This window comes from Kogia breviceps, chromosome 7, assembly GCF_026419965.1.
Source record: "Kogia breviceps isolate mKogBre1 chromosome 7, mKogBre1 haplotype 1, whole genome shotgun sequence".
NCBI lineage: Eukaryota > Metazoa > Chordata > Mammalia > Artiodactyla > Physeteridae > Kogia > Kogia breviceps.
In genome coordinates this window covers 62,175,334-62,190,058 of record NC_081316.1, presented here as the reverse complement: position 1 = coordinate 62,190,058, position 14,725 = coordinate 62,175,334, and the positions used below count along the sequence as shown (strand labels likewise).

The 14,725-nt window shown below is 38.0% G+C and overlaps 1 protein-coding gene across 6 annotated transcripts in view; it reads right to left on the bottom strand.

The window, feature by feature from the left end:
• The window catches only part of NARS2 (asparaginyl-tRNA synthetase 2, mitochondrial), a 144,830-nt gene that overhangs the window by 6,875 nt on the left and 123,230 nt on the right, over nucleotides 1-14,725 (bottom strand). For 5 of the 6 annotated variants that reach the window (XM_059068149.2, XM_067038422.1, XM_059068150.2 and 2 more), the window contains one exon: nucleotides 14,039-14,176. In XM_059068149.2, coding sequence (XP_058924132.1) covers nucleotides 14,039-14,176 — 138 coding nt within the window. Of the gene's footprint in view, nucleotides 1-14,011; nucleotides 14,177-14,725 lie in introns of all 6 variants that reach the window. The other variant, XR_010841395.1, reaches the window with a different exon arrangement.

The window sequence follows — 14,725 nt, the reverse complement described above, 5'->3', positions numbered from 1 at the left end:
ACCATTCTGATTGTCTTAGCTAATATTATACAATAAATATTTTTCCTATGTCAGTAAAAATACTTTGCATACTTAATGTTTTAACAGCTTCACAGTTTATTGTTTAGAAGTATCATAGTTTATTTAACTGCTTTCCTTTTGTTGAACATTTAGGGGTGTGTGTGTGTGAGAGTGTGTGTCTTTTCTCTTACAAATAATGTGGCATTGAAGTTTTTCTTTAATCTGAAGTATGTTAGGACATATAAAATATGTTCTGATCATTAATCAAATTAAAACAAAGAGATACCACTTTGGAGTTATCAAAATGGTGAAGATAAACAACAAACAATATGGATTAGAGAATGCATAGACCAATACTCTCGTACATCTGATACAACCTTTCTGGTGAGCAACTTGGCAAAAGATAATCAAAGCCTTAAAAATGCAATATGCTTCAATTCAGCAATAGGAGTTCTAGGAACTAGTTCTAACAAAATAATCAGAGATGCAAAAAAAAAAAAAAAAAGATCAACGCACAGGATGTTATTTGTATTTTCTTATTTTCTGCAAGAGAGGTGTGTTACACTTTCGTAATAAAACAAACATTTTTTAAAGGGAGAAAATGGTAGCTTAATGTTTTAATTTGTATTTCTTCACTTACTAGTAATATTTACTTTTTGAGAATGTTTATTTGCTGTCTATATTATTTTGTGACTTAGCAATTCTTTTTTGGGGGTGGGGGGAACAAAGGGGGACCAGGCAGACATTTTTAGGGCCAAGAATCTGAAGGCACAAAACTCAGAAAGATTTATTTTACAAATGAAAAATTAGGAACCCATAAAACACATTTAATAACACATAAAACACTTAAGCTTTAAATGCCACATTATATTATAAACTCTTTTCTTAAACTTTGCCTTACTTTACTAGTAAGCCATTCTCCTGTTTTCTGATTTCAGAATTTTTGACTGATATATAGTTTATAAATAATTAAGATTAATAAAGAATGTAATAATTTAAGAATGTGTGCCAAATGCTACATAATCCTCAGTACTATCATTAAAGAGAAAACACGAGACATGATTTTCATCAATCAGCTGAATCAGAGTGAGAGCAAATGGAAATTTACTAATGGTTTCTACTTTTTTTTTTTTTTTTTTTTTTTTGTGGTACGCGGGCCTCTCACTGTTGTGGCCTCTCCCGTTGCGGAGCACAGGCTCCGGACACGCAGGCTCAGCGGCCATGGCTCACGGGCTCAGCTGCTCCGCGGCATGTGGGATCTTCCCGGACCGGGGCATGAACCCGTGTCCCCTGCATCGGCAGGCGGATTCTCAACCACTGCACCACCAGGGAAGCCCTGGTTTCTACTTTTACAGCATCTCCTACCACTCAATAAGCTTGTGAAGAGTAAGTGTACAAACATGTCTTTTTCACATTACCACTGCTGGGTGACTACATTTTAGTAATTCTTCTATGAACTTGGAAGACCTAAAATGAACAGGCAAGTATTTTAGAATGTGGATTTGGTGACTCAGACAGGATAGTAGGTAATGAAACACACAGCTTTGGCTAGGTAAACAAGAGAGCTTTACTAATGTGAAGAGCAAATTCTCATAAGCTATACAATTAATAGAGTTGGACTCCAATCAGGACCCTGCAGTTACCCCTTCTTTTCTCAGAGAAAGGAGTAGATCAAGGGAGTTTTTATGGCCACAGAAAGGACAGGTATCATTATTTACCAGTATCCTGCTTTTAGACATGGCTAAAATATGCTAGGAACTAAGAGACACATGATGAAAAATTTGTTCTTAATGTCAATCCAGAGTGTTAAATTTAGAGTTACAGGCAATCAGGGTTGGAAGAGAACAGACAACCAAGTGGCTCTCTGGCCTTTGCTTGAAAATATTTAAGCAAATATAATTACACTAATTGTTTACTAATATTTAATGTACTATATTAATATTAATAAACTTAACAAATATTTAATAAAAATCTTTAAGGGAACAAATACCCCTGAAATATAGCATTCCATCCTTGCGTAGCTCTGTCAGAAAGGACAGGTATATTCAAAATCTATCATTTCAAAGTTTTTGAAGTAAGGGCAACTCCAAGGTACAAAGGTGTACAGAGATTGATTCTGGTACTGCAAGTACATGAAAAGCTTTAAGAGCCAGAACTTAAAAAAGTCCACTGGCTCAAAAGAAAACAAAATGTGAGGAATCAGCTATTACGGAAGAATAAGAAGTAGGTAGTCCAGTAGAGGCTGGTGGCCAGTGATGAGGAATTGAGGCAAGCCTTGATGCATCGAACAAGAGATCCATTTCTTGCTTGGTCCTGCTGCTAACACGCTAAAACAAGCAAAACCCCTTTTGGGATCTTAGCATTTTTTGCAGGTCTAAATTATGTCAATTTTGGACCTTAGGTTTTTTTAATGCTATTTTTAGAGCAGTGTAAGACTCATATTTATCTTTGATTACAAACCTCCTTTGTATTAATATTTGATTTCCTTCTATCTCCCATCAGTTATACTCCCCTAGTTATGACGATCAAAAAAGTCTCCAGACATTGCTGAATGTCTCCTGGGTGGGGTTAAGGGGGAACAAAATAACCCCTAATTGAGAAACACTGCTTTACATCAATGAATTGGCTTTTTAAAACTTATGCTGCATGTCCATCCTGGCTTGAAACGATAAAAAAGCCTCTTTCTGAGGTATTGCTGATCTTGTGGCCGATGGGAAAAAAGAGCATGATGAGAATGTAGTAAAAGCATTTGTCCAGAAGTAATGTATGTAGGTCATGTTTGCTCCCAATTCTTTGGCCAATGTAAGCCACAGGCAAGTCACGAAGCTCATGTCAATGGGGCAGGGAAGTAAATACCCCTGCCCCTACCTCCCAAGGGCGGAGCGGCAACCATTTATGTATAGTAACCACTTATGTATAATAAAACAATTTACCAGGTAGCTTTTCCCCCCATCTACTTGGGCTCTTCCACTTCCACTTTCCCAACCAATTTCTCACTGTTAAGTAGAATTCAGGTCAGAATAGCAGTTCCCCTATTTCCTTCCTCTGTACTCTGGGAAAGGAACTTATCAGTAGGAAAGAACTTACCAAATAGTCTATTTTAGTTGAATAAAAAGTTTAGAAGATCAAGTCCCATATCACTACTAATTTTGTGACATGCAGAAGGAAGACAGCCTCATCTATGTCCTTTCTTTGTCTGGGTGGTCTGAAAATTCACACTCTCAGGCAGGAGGATTTCCTGTATGTTTTCTTGACATGGAAAGTAAAGTTGCTTCCCCCTCCTAGGAGCTGTGTACCTTTTAAGTAAGGCATTCCTCTTAATGCCTCATCAATGTTCCATGACTACAGGGTACTATTTCTTTTTTATCAAGGACAGATTATCTCTTGGTGAAGAAAGGCCCACAAAGGCCTTCGTCTCTCTTCCTACGTGTAACCTTCTTCTCTTTTCTGTTACTTTAGGTTTCCCTTCAACAATATCAGATCTGTTTACATCCTGCTTTCCTTTTATAATGAGATCTTCCAATCTACCTAGAGATTCTGTACACTTTCTGAGAACCTATAGTATAGTAAAGTATTCCTCAAATATAAATAATGACATTTACATTAGTAGACACAGAGCAACACTTTCTTCTGATATGATATAAAAAAATACTGCATTCCCTAAAGATCACTATAACTCAGTTTCCACACTTCTTAGTTAAGGCTGAGATTCCAGATAGGATTCTTCTATCTGTGTCTCCACCTGGTAACTACTGGGCTAATTACTACAGAAACTGCCTGTTTCTTCAGGGCTCTAGGGGAGGTAAAAGGCACATACAGATATAACACAAATCATGACATAGGGGTGAACAAAGTATAAAATGTGGAGCGACTCACGCAAATTTCTTAAGAAGTAATGAGAAAAATTTGGTTGTGTGTTTGCCAAGTGACGGGCGGTAAGGCAGTTAGAGTGCAAAAGGTTGAAAACAAGCAAGTTGCCCAGATCATTAGCAGGTGATTAGTTTGCCAGGATGGGCTGGCAGGTCTGTGGTTTACAGGAGTCTAAAGCTAGCTTAAAGAGCCAGGGGCTGAGCAATCCTGTCCTTGATGAGGAAGTGAGAATCCACAGGCTGCACAGGGAAATGTCCTCTTAATTCAAAGCTGACCAAATTTCACCTAAAATCTCCATTGTGTTCCTGTGCATCTTTGGGAGACTTGAAATAAATAGAAGGACTTTAGTCCTGCTGTCCTCTCACTCTCCTACACAGTTCTCAATGAAGGCTACAAATATATATATATATATATATATATATATATATATATATATATATTTTTTTTTTTTTTTTTTTTTTTTTAAGGCTACAAATATTTTTACTACACCCTTTGCTAACTTCTTTAGTCTTAAAAGTTATTCCATTTGGGGCACATCTTCTAGGCCAGAATGCCGTCTGGCACATCTTTGTCCACTGTGTATGAGTTTTGATTTTGCTTAAGTCACACAGCTACAGCAGCATGCTATCTGGAAATAGAGTGTGTTGGTATTTAAGCTGAACAGCCCTGGTATCTATTTATGACACTACCTTTTGGCTCCCACTCTTTGATTCCAATCAGTGTACTAAAAACTCAGCCCTTGAATTAAAAAATGAACAGGCTAGATAGGAACAAGGCCTTTAATATTTAATATATAACCTCTTCTATGCTAACTTCAAAAAGAGGGGAAAAAAGTTTAATGTCCCATCTTCTTCTACCTCTCTTCCTACCTATTTTAAAAAATTGATGAAAAACAGAAACCGAACACCTCCCTATTCAGTTTCTCACAGGTGCTACCAACAATGGAGCAATATTATGTACTATTATCAAAGAAAGAAGGCTGTTCCATAAATCACAGGAAATAAATTTGTGGTTTAAGCCTCTATGAGCTCCTGCTCTAACTGCTGATACAGATAGTATCTGGCCCCTAAAAACAATGAGGTGCAGCTAGGAAAGAGAGTGTTCTAGATGTGACAGTGTGAAGATGCAGATGGGCTACATGTAGCAAGGAATGAAAATGGCCTTTGGATAGTAAAATGGCCAGTCTGGGAGCATTTTAGATGGACTGAAATGCATACTTTCTACTTCGACATAAATTCCCCGGATAGTCATTAGCCCTAAATATGGGCAAAATTGGAAATTCCCTTCATCACTATTTCTGTTGGTATGAGGCTCAAGTTATTTTGATGAAGGTCGGTTAATTAGCCCCAAGCTCAGGGAAATTCATGAGATACTCCTTGGTTGATTACTCTTCCTTCCAAGTTGACTTCGCAATACGTACTTTATTGAGTGCCCACTAATGCTTTAATTTTAATGATTTACTAAGTAATACTGATAAAATTTTAAAAATTAGAACATTACCCAATGATCTTGGCATCCTATCAGGGACTGTTGGGCAGTCACTTTTCCTAATCACACATGGCTTCTCTGTGAAGCCAATACCCTAACTGAATATTTGCCACTTGCCTTTGGAGGACTTATGCAGGACCCAAATTCAGGGGCATATGGCATTCTGCATGTTTGCTTAGATTCATTTTATTTAGGCCTATGATCTGTCCCCTTCAAATGATCAAATATGTTTGGTAATTTACAAGTTATTCTTATATATCCAAATGAGCAAAGACTTAGGCTACCTGGGATCAGATAATTTTAGAGCTGGTTAGTACACTGTAGGTCATTTAATCCAATTCTCTAATTTTATGGAGGGAGAAATTGAGGCTCAGAGATTGGAGAAACTTGACTAAGGCCATAAAAATAACTAGTAAGAGAGGTGGCTTTCAATCCCGGCACTAGTAACTTGTTAGTCCAGTGTACTATTCACTATTACCTGCTGCATACCATTTTTAATATTATTATTTTTGGGAAGGGGTGAGGGAAAGAAAGAAAGAAAGAGAAACTATAGCTGTAAAAATATACCATATTACTATTCATTACCTCTGGCCAAATGTAACAAGCATAGGTTACACATTCCCCTATACCTCTCTCTTGATTTCCTAAAGAAGGCAACTGTGAAACACACCTGTTTTAAGTTTTTTACATTGAATTGCACCCTTTGCAGAAACTCTTGCAACCCTACTCATAACCTGTTATTGCACCCCTACTAAAAGAAACACAGAATTTAGTTAGCTGACCCAAAGCCTGTTCATTCACCACTGGAAAAAATAAAGTAGGGATGGAAGCAGACACTTTATATTAATATAGGTAGGTTGAAAAGAAATCTATGTTGCTTATTAATCAATGTTGTATATAGTTTAAGTAAATTATATTTTAATAATTTAGCTCTGAGAAGCTATAAGCTATAGCACTGCATAAATTACAGAAGTACACTAAAGTTTATTATAATGCCTTCAGGTTTCAGGCTGTGAGACCACATTATTAGAGAGACTTGGGACTTCCCTGGTGGTGCAGTGGTTAAGAATCTGCCTGCCAATGCAGGGGACACGGGTTCGAGCCGTGGTCGGGAAGATCCCACATGCCACAGAGCAACTAAGCCCGTGCACCACAACTACTGAGCCTGCGCCCTAGATCCCGTGAGCCACAACTACTGAGCACATGTGCCACAACTACTGAGCCCATGTGCCACGACTAGAGCCTGCGCACCTAGAGGCCGTGCTTCGCAACAAGAGAAGCCACCACAATGAGAAGCCCGCACACTGCAACAGAGTAGCCCCCGCTCACTGCAACTAGAGGAAGCCCACGCGCAGCAACGAAGGCCCAACACAGCCAAAAATAAATAAATAAATAAATAAAATAAATTTTTTTAAAAATAGAGAGACTCGTCATAATGAAGGCCTCCCGGTACTTCTAAAGGTACCATCCGTGACTGTGGTCTCCGAGAGAACTGCCTTTTAAGGAATCTTACGTAATGGCACATTATGATGTGGCATCCCCCACCCCAACACACACACTTTAACGTTATTGGGTTGTAACACAATAAAGATTTTATCAAAATTTAGAAGGAAAGGGGACTTCACACTTATTGACTACCTACCATCCCAAACACTAGGATGTGTACTTTTCATATATTATTAACTATGGGTTAATTCAATCCCCATAATCCTGGAAAATATTATCATCTTATTTTTACAGATGGGAAAATAAGACTCAAAGAAATTAGGTGGTTTATCTGAGATCACATAGTTTATAACACAAAGACCTGAGACCTGAAACCAAGAGTGCCTGATTCTAAAGCCCCTGGACTTTCCTATATGCCATGTTGCCATCACTCAAAAAAATTTGAGTAAAAGCTGCTCTCTAGCTTCCCAGGAACTTCCTTAGTAAATCACGTCACTTTCTCACTACTTCTCCACTATAGGTCTAAAACTGTGTTGGGCTCGATTCATCCATCCATTCACCCACCCACCTACACATCACCAAATACATATCAGGTGCCTATGTCCCAGGCATTATGCTAGGCACTAGGATACACTGATAAGTGAAAAAAAGGTCCTCAAGTCCTTTGGCATAGAGAAAAGAGTCATTAATTAAACAGTCATGCAAATAAATGTAAAATTACAACTGTGTTAAGGATTATGATGGATTAAGAGTTAGTAGTTCTGGGTCTGAAATTCAACATGGTACCACTGTACTGTCTAACAGGTCTCTGACTCAGTCTGGAGGATCAAGGAAGGTTTCTCTGGGGAAATGATTACCGAGAAGAGATCCGAAGAGTAAGTAAAATTAGGTGAAAGAGACTGTTCTAGATTGAGGGAAGACTATGTGCAAAGATCCTGTGATGAGGGAAAGTTCTGCCTATCTGAAGACACGAGACGGGAGCAGCCAGACTACACTGGGGCTTGTAGGCCAAATAAAGGATCTTGATTTTTATTCTAAGAGTAATGGGAGGCCACTGAATGGTTTTTAGAAGGGAGAGAACATGATCAGATTTACATTTTCTAAAAGCTCATGCTGAAATGGGGAGAACGGACTCGGAGGAAGAAAGAATGGATACGGGAAGACCAGGTAGGAGGCTACTGAAGTAGTCTGGGCAAGAGATGATGGTATATTAATGCAGAAAGGCAAAAGTGGAAATAAAGAAAAGTAGATGAATTCAAGATTTATTTAGAAGTATAAAATTGACAGAACTTAGTAACAGTTTCAATATGGGAAGTGAGAGAGTGGAAGATTTCAAAGATGACTCAGGAATCTAGCTTGCATAATTAGATGAGCACAGAATATTCAAAGAAAATCAAATGTGGTGGAAGAAGGGGAAAAGAAGTGAAATCATGGGTTCAGTTTTGGGTATGTTAAGTGTGAGATGGTTTTATAATATGTAAATAGCAATAAGATGAGTCCAGAGCTCAGAGGAAAAGTCTGGATTTGAAACATAAATTTCTGATTGTATGAAAATATACAGTAAGCTGTGGGTACAGATGAAATCATCTGGGGAGAGAAAAGAAGACCTAGGATGGAGGCTTGAGGAATTCCAACATCTAGTGGATTATAGTAGAAGAGGATGAACCTGTATAGGAGACTGAGAAAGAATAACCCACTGAGAAGGGAAGAAAACTGGGAGAATGCTGTCACAGAAGCCAAAGAAGGAGGAAGTGTTAAAATAAGGAAGTCACAAATAGTGATGAATAAGGCTGAGAGGTGAAGTAAAAGACAGACTTCTTTTTTAAAAAAAAAGTCTGCTGGGCTTAATAACATGACAATTATTACAGAGCTTCAGTGGTATGATTAGAGGGAATGATTAGTTGTCTGAATAGAAGTCACATTAGAGGGATGAGGAATGAGTGGTATATACTGTGGTGGTTATAAAACATTCACCATCCTGAAAAAGAACCTCATGTGAGAAAGCAAAACGTATACAGAGACTACAAAAAATAGATACAATGCAACCAGTTTTACTAATTCTTTAAATACTATAGAAATCTAGAATAGAGGAAGGCTCAAGGTGACTGGGTAACCTAGGAAAGACTTCACAGAGAAGGAAAGCCTTAAGCAGAGTATATATTTTTTTAACATCTTTATTGGAGTTTAACTGCTTTATAATGGTGTGTTAGTTTCTGCTTTATAACAAAGTGAACCAGTTATACATATACATATACATATATCCCCGTATCTATTCCCACTTGCACCTCCCTCCCTCCCTCCCACCCTCCCTATCCCACCCCTCTAGGTGGTCACAAAGCACCGAGCTGATCTCCCTGTGCTATGTGGCTGCTTCCCACTAGCTATCTATTTTACATTTGGTAGTATATGTATGTCCATGCCACTCTCTCACTTTGTCCCAGCTTACCCTTCCCCTCCCCGTGTCCTCAAGTCCATTCTCTAGTAGGTCTGCGTATTTATTCCTGTCTTGCCCCTAGGTTCTTCATGACCATTTTTTTTTAAAGATTCCATATATATGTGTTGGCATACAGTATTTGTTTTTCTCTTTCTGACTTACTTCACTCTGTATGACAGACTCTAGGTCTATCCACCTCATTACAAATAACTCAATTTCGTTTCTTTTTATGGCTGAGTAATATTCCATTGTATATATGTGCCACATCTTCCTTATCCATTCACCTGTTGATGGACACTTAGGTTGCTTCCATGTCCTGGCTATTGTACATAGAGCTGCAATGAACATTGTGGTACATGACTCTTTCTGAATTATGGTTTTCTCAGGGTATATACCCAGTAGTGGGATTGCTGGGTCGTATGGTAGTTCTATTTTCAGTTTTTTAAGGAACCACCTACTGTTCTCCATAGTGGCTGTATCAATTTACATTCCCACCAGCAGTGCAAGAGTGTTCCCTTTTCTCCACACCCTCTCCAGCGTTTATTTTTGGAGATTTTTTGATGTTTCTGACCGGTGTGAGGTAATACCTCATTGTAGTTTTGATTTTCATTTCTCTACTGAATAGTGATATTGAGCATTCTTTCATGTGTTTGTTGGCAATCTGTATATCTTCTTTGGAGAAATGTCTATTTAGGTCTTCTGCCCATTTTTGGATTGGGTTGTTTGTTTTTTTGATATCGAGCTGCATAAGCTGCTTGTAAATTTTGGAGATTAATCCTTTGTCAGGTGCTTCATCTGCAAATAATTTATCCCATTCTGAGGGTTGTCTTTTGGTCTTGTTTATGGTATCCTTTGCTGTGCAAAAGCTTTTAAGTTTCATTAGGTCCCATTTGTTTATTTTTGTTTTTATTTCCATTTCTCTAGGAGGTGGGTCGAAAAGGATCTTGCTGTGATTTATGTCAAAGAATGTTCTGCCTATGTTTTCCTCTAAGAGTTTGATAGTGTCTGGCCTTACATTTAGGTCTTTAATCCATTTTGAGTTTATTTTTGTGTATGGTGTTACGGAGTGTTCTAAGTTCATTCTTTTACATGTAGCTGTCCAGCTTTCCCAGCAACACTTACTGAAGAGGGTGTCATTTCTCCATTGTATATTCTTGCCTCCTTTATCAAAGATAAGGTGACCATATATGCGTGGGTTTATCTCTGGGCTTTCTATCCTGTTCCACTGACCTATATGTCTGTTTTTGTGCCAGTACCATACTGTCTTCAATACTGTAGCTTTGTAGTATAGTCTGAAGTCAGGGAGCCCGATTCCTCCAGCTCCATTTTTCCTTCTCAAGATTGCTTTGGCTATTCAGGGTCTTTTGTGTTTCCATACAAATTATGAAATTTTTGCTTCTAGTTCTGTGAAAAATGCCAGTGGGAGTTTGATAGGGATTGCACTGAATCTGTAGATTGCTTTGGGTATTATAATCATTTTCACACTGTTGATTCTTCCAATCCAAGAACATGGTATATCTCTCCATCTATTTGTATCATCTTTAATTTCTTTCATCAGTGTCTTGTATTTTCTGCATACAGGTCTTTAGTCTCCTTAGGTAGGTTTCTCCCTAGATATTTTATTCTTTTTGTTGCAATGATAAATGGGAGTGTTTTCTTAATTTCATTTTCAGATTTTTCATCATTAGTGTATAGGAATGCAAGAGATTTCTGTGCATTAATTTTGTATCCTGCTACTTTACCAAATTCATTGATTAGCTCTAGTAGTTTTCTGGTAGCACCTTTAGGATTCTCCATGTATAGTATCATGTCATCTGCAAACAGTAACAGCTTTACTTCTTTTCTGATTTGGATTCCTTTTATTTCTTTTTCTTCTCTGACTGCTGTGGCTAAAACTTCCAAAACTAGGTTGAATAAGAGTGGTGAGAGTGGGCAACCTTGTCTTGTTCCTGATCTTAGTGGAAATGGTTTCATTTTTCCACCACTGAGGATGATGTTGGCTGTGGGTTTGTCATATATGGCCTTTATTATGTTGTTAAGTTCCCGCTAACTTTCTGGAGGGATTTTATCATACATGGGTGTTGAATTTTGTCAAAAGCTTTCTCTGCATCTATTGAGATGATCATATGGTTTTTCTCCTTCAATTTGTTAATATGGTGTATCACACTGATTTGCGTATATTGAAGAATCCTTGCATTCCTGGGATAAACCCCACTTGATCATGGTGTATGATCCTTTTAATGTGCTGTTGGATTCTGTTTGTTCGTATTTTGTTGAGGATTTTTGCATCTATGTTCATCAGTGATATTGGCCTGTAGTTTTCTTTCTTTGTGACACCTTTGTCTGGTTTTGGTATCAGGGTGATGGTGGCCTCGTAGAATGAGTTTGTGAGTGTTCATCCCTCTGCTGTATTTTGGAAGAGTTTGAGAAGGTTAGGTGTTAGCTCTTCTCTAAATGTTTGATAGAATTCGCCTGTGAAGCCATCTGGTCCTGGACTTCTGTTTATTGGAAGATTTTTAATCACAGTTTCAATTTCAGTGCTTGTGATTGGTCTGTTCATATTTCTATTTCTTCCTGGTTCAGTCTCAGAAGGTTGTGTGTTTCTAAGAATTTGTCCAGTTCTTCCAGGTTGTCCATTTTATTGGCATATACTTGCTTATAGTAATTTCTCATGATCCTTTGTATTCCTGCAGTATCAGTTGTTACATCTCCTTTTTCATTTCTAATTCTATTGATTTGAGTCTTCTCCCTTTTTTTCTTGATGAGTCTGGCTAATGGTTTACCAATTTCGTTTATCTTCTCAAAGAACCAGCTTTTAGTTTTATTGATCTTTGCTATTGTTTCTTTCATTTCTTTTTCATTTATTTCTGATCTGATCTTTATGATTTCTTTCCTTCTGCTAACTTTGGGGTTTTTTGTTTTTCTTTCTCTAATTGCTTTAGGTGTAAGGTTAGGTTGTTGATTTGAGATGTTTCTTGTTTCTAAAGGTAGGACTGTATTGCTACAAACTTCCCTCTTAGAACTGCTTTAAGCAGAGGATTTTTAAGAAGTGCAAAAACTGAATGACTGAAAGGTGTTCTACTTTGGGAAATTATGAGAGGAATACATGGTGTGTGTGTGCTGGGGAAGGGAGGTGGAAGTGGGATAGGGTGGAGTGCTAAAAAGGCCAAGAGATACAGACACAGGCCTCTGTTTTGTGATGTAGGCTCAATACTGAATTATCTAAGATTGGATAATCTACGCCCTAGTCACTCTCATTTTTTTGCTGCTAACCTGTGGGCCTATTCATTTCTCATAATCGATTATACCAGAGGGTTGGTAGGGAAAAGAGGAAGTAAGAATCATAAATCAATTGTGTTGCTCATTGGTTTTGGATAATGCTGGTGTGAAAGGTGGGGATGCGTAAAATCGGTGGCTAAAATGTAATTTTGTATCTGTGATTTTGAGGCAGAGTGATAGAGTGGAAGAGAACACAGACTTCAGAGCCAGAGGGAATCAGGTTCGAATACGAACTCTGTCAGTTACCACCCATGTAGCCTTGGGAAATGTAATTGGTCTCTTTGTACCCTAGTTTTCTATATGTAAAATGGGAGAAACAATGAGTTTCTTGTCAAGGCTGTTTTGCGACTTAGAGATGAGATGAGAGTGTTTACCTCATACTAACTGGCGGCTAATATTGTTGTTGTTGTTGTTGTTTTTCGGCCATGCCGTGTGGCATGTGGGATCTTAGTTTCCTGACCTGGGGTTGAACCCGTGCTCCCTGCAGTGGAAGCATGGAGTCTAAACCACTGGACCACCAGGGAAGTCCCCTAATATTGCTTTGGTAACACTGTAATCTGAGAGAAGACAGGAAATACATTCAAAGAGATAACCTTATATACTAAGACGAGGTCATTTAATTTACTGGTAGGTCCTGATGTGCATTTTCCTACTGGTGTTTATCTAGAGGTAAGTGAAAAGTACAAGATGGCAAAGTTTAGGTTTGGGACCTTTTTTGAGATAAACATAATATATTTGTCTCACAGACTTTTACAATTAATGATATTAAATATATAACTCTTCAATACATATTTAAAGAGTCAAATATATTCTTATTCTCTATTACTGCCAATTTTGTGAAGGAAAGAAGAGACAAAAAAGAAAAAAAGGAAAAAGGAAACAAGAAGAATAAAAACCAACTGTAGTTGAGGGGTAAAGAAAGAACAGAGGACAAGAAAGGCTAAAGAGAGCAGACAGACAGACAGAGACAAAACAGGCAGAGAGAGAAGAGACGGTCGAAGAGGCCTGACCAAGTGGAGAATCCACCCAGACCTCTTCGATCCCTCCATAGCCTTCCCCTCATTACTTCTATTTGATAGCCAAAGTACTTTAGGCTGCCTGCTGTTGCAAGGCAGCTCTTCCTTTGCCCGATCATGCCACTACTACTATCTCTTGCCCAACATCTCCCACGCACTGCAGTCTCCTAATCAGTATTTGATAGGAGACGAGGCACGTTGCTCTACAGTGCTCTAGGGCTCTCAGCAATTAAAAAAAATAAAACAAAACACACCTCCATTTGCATCTGCTTAACTGAGGACACCCCTACGATAGAAATGGGGGAGTATGCTTATAGAACATTGGGATCTTTTTTGGGAACACATTTTTAGAGGTGCCTTTGAGAAATGTTATCATTTTAAGAGATATAAAGAGTGAATGATAAAATTTAAGAAAATATACCAAAGGATAAATAAAATTAAATCAAGGGAAAAAACCGCAGACTCTGAGATGACTAACCCCAATTTATTCAATGTCTTTTCTTACTGTGTGCTGAGGGCTGTCTTCATTATCTCTCATGTAGAAGGGCTTGAGTGCTAATGGATAATTAATGACAAAGACTGGTATGTTGCCACAGTGCTTTACCAGGTACTTTTCATGTTCAGTGTGTAGATCAGCACCCCACTGTAATGAGAAAAAAGAAATTACTAAAGGAGAAGAGAGAGCTGAAATATACAATGCAGGACCTAAAAATAACCTGTATCAGTGCCAAGCACTTCTTCTCCCTGAGGATCAGGGATGTGTGGTGCTGTCTGCTGAGGTTACACAGATAAATAAACTAGAGAGAGATGTGTTAACAAGAGCATCCAAAGGCCTGGAATGATGAAAGCTGAAACTAGTAAACACTATGCTTTCTGTGCCCCATCTCAGGGAACAGCATTTAGCAGATAAATAGCATCTGTAGTAAAACACAGTATGCTTTCCATGGTGTATAAAAGCTGATTCAGAATCATAATTTTTATTAATATTGCCAAGAGCTTCTTTTACAGTTACTGTCCCTAAGTTTCAGGAAATTAAATGATGAAAGATAATATTCCTAACATTGAGTTTATCTCTGGCTAGATGGCTTCTCCCAGTGATTTTTTTTTTTTTTTGATAAAAGAGTCAACTAATATATCAGATGCTCTCTGATGAATATTTAATAACACTGTTCATCTATTTATTCAGCAAATA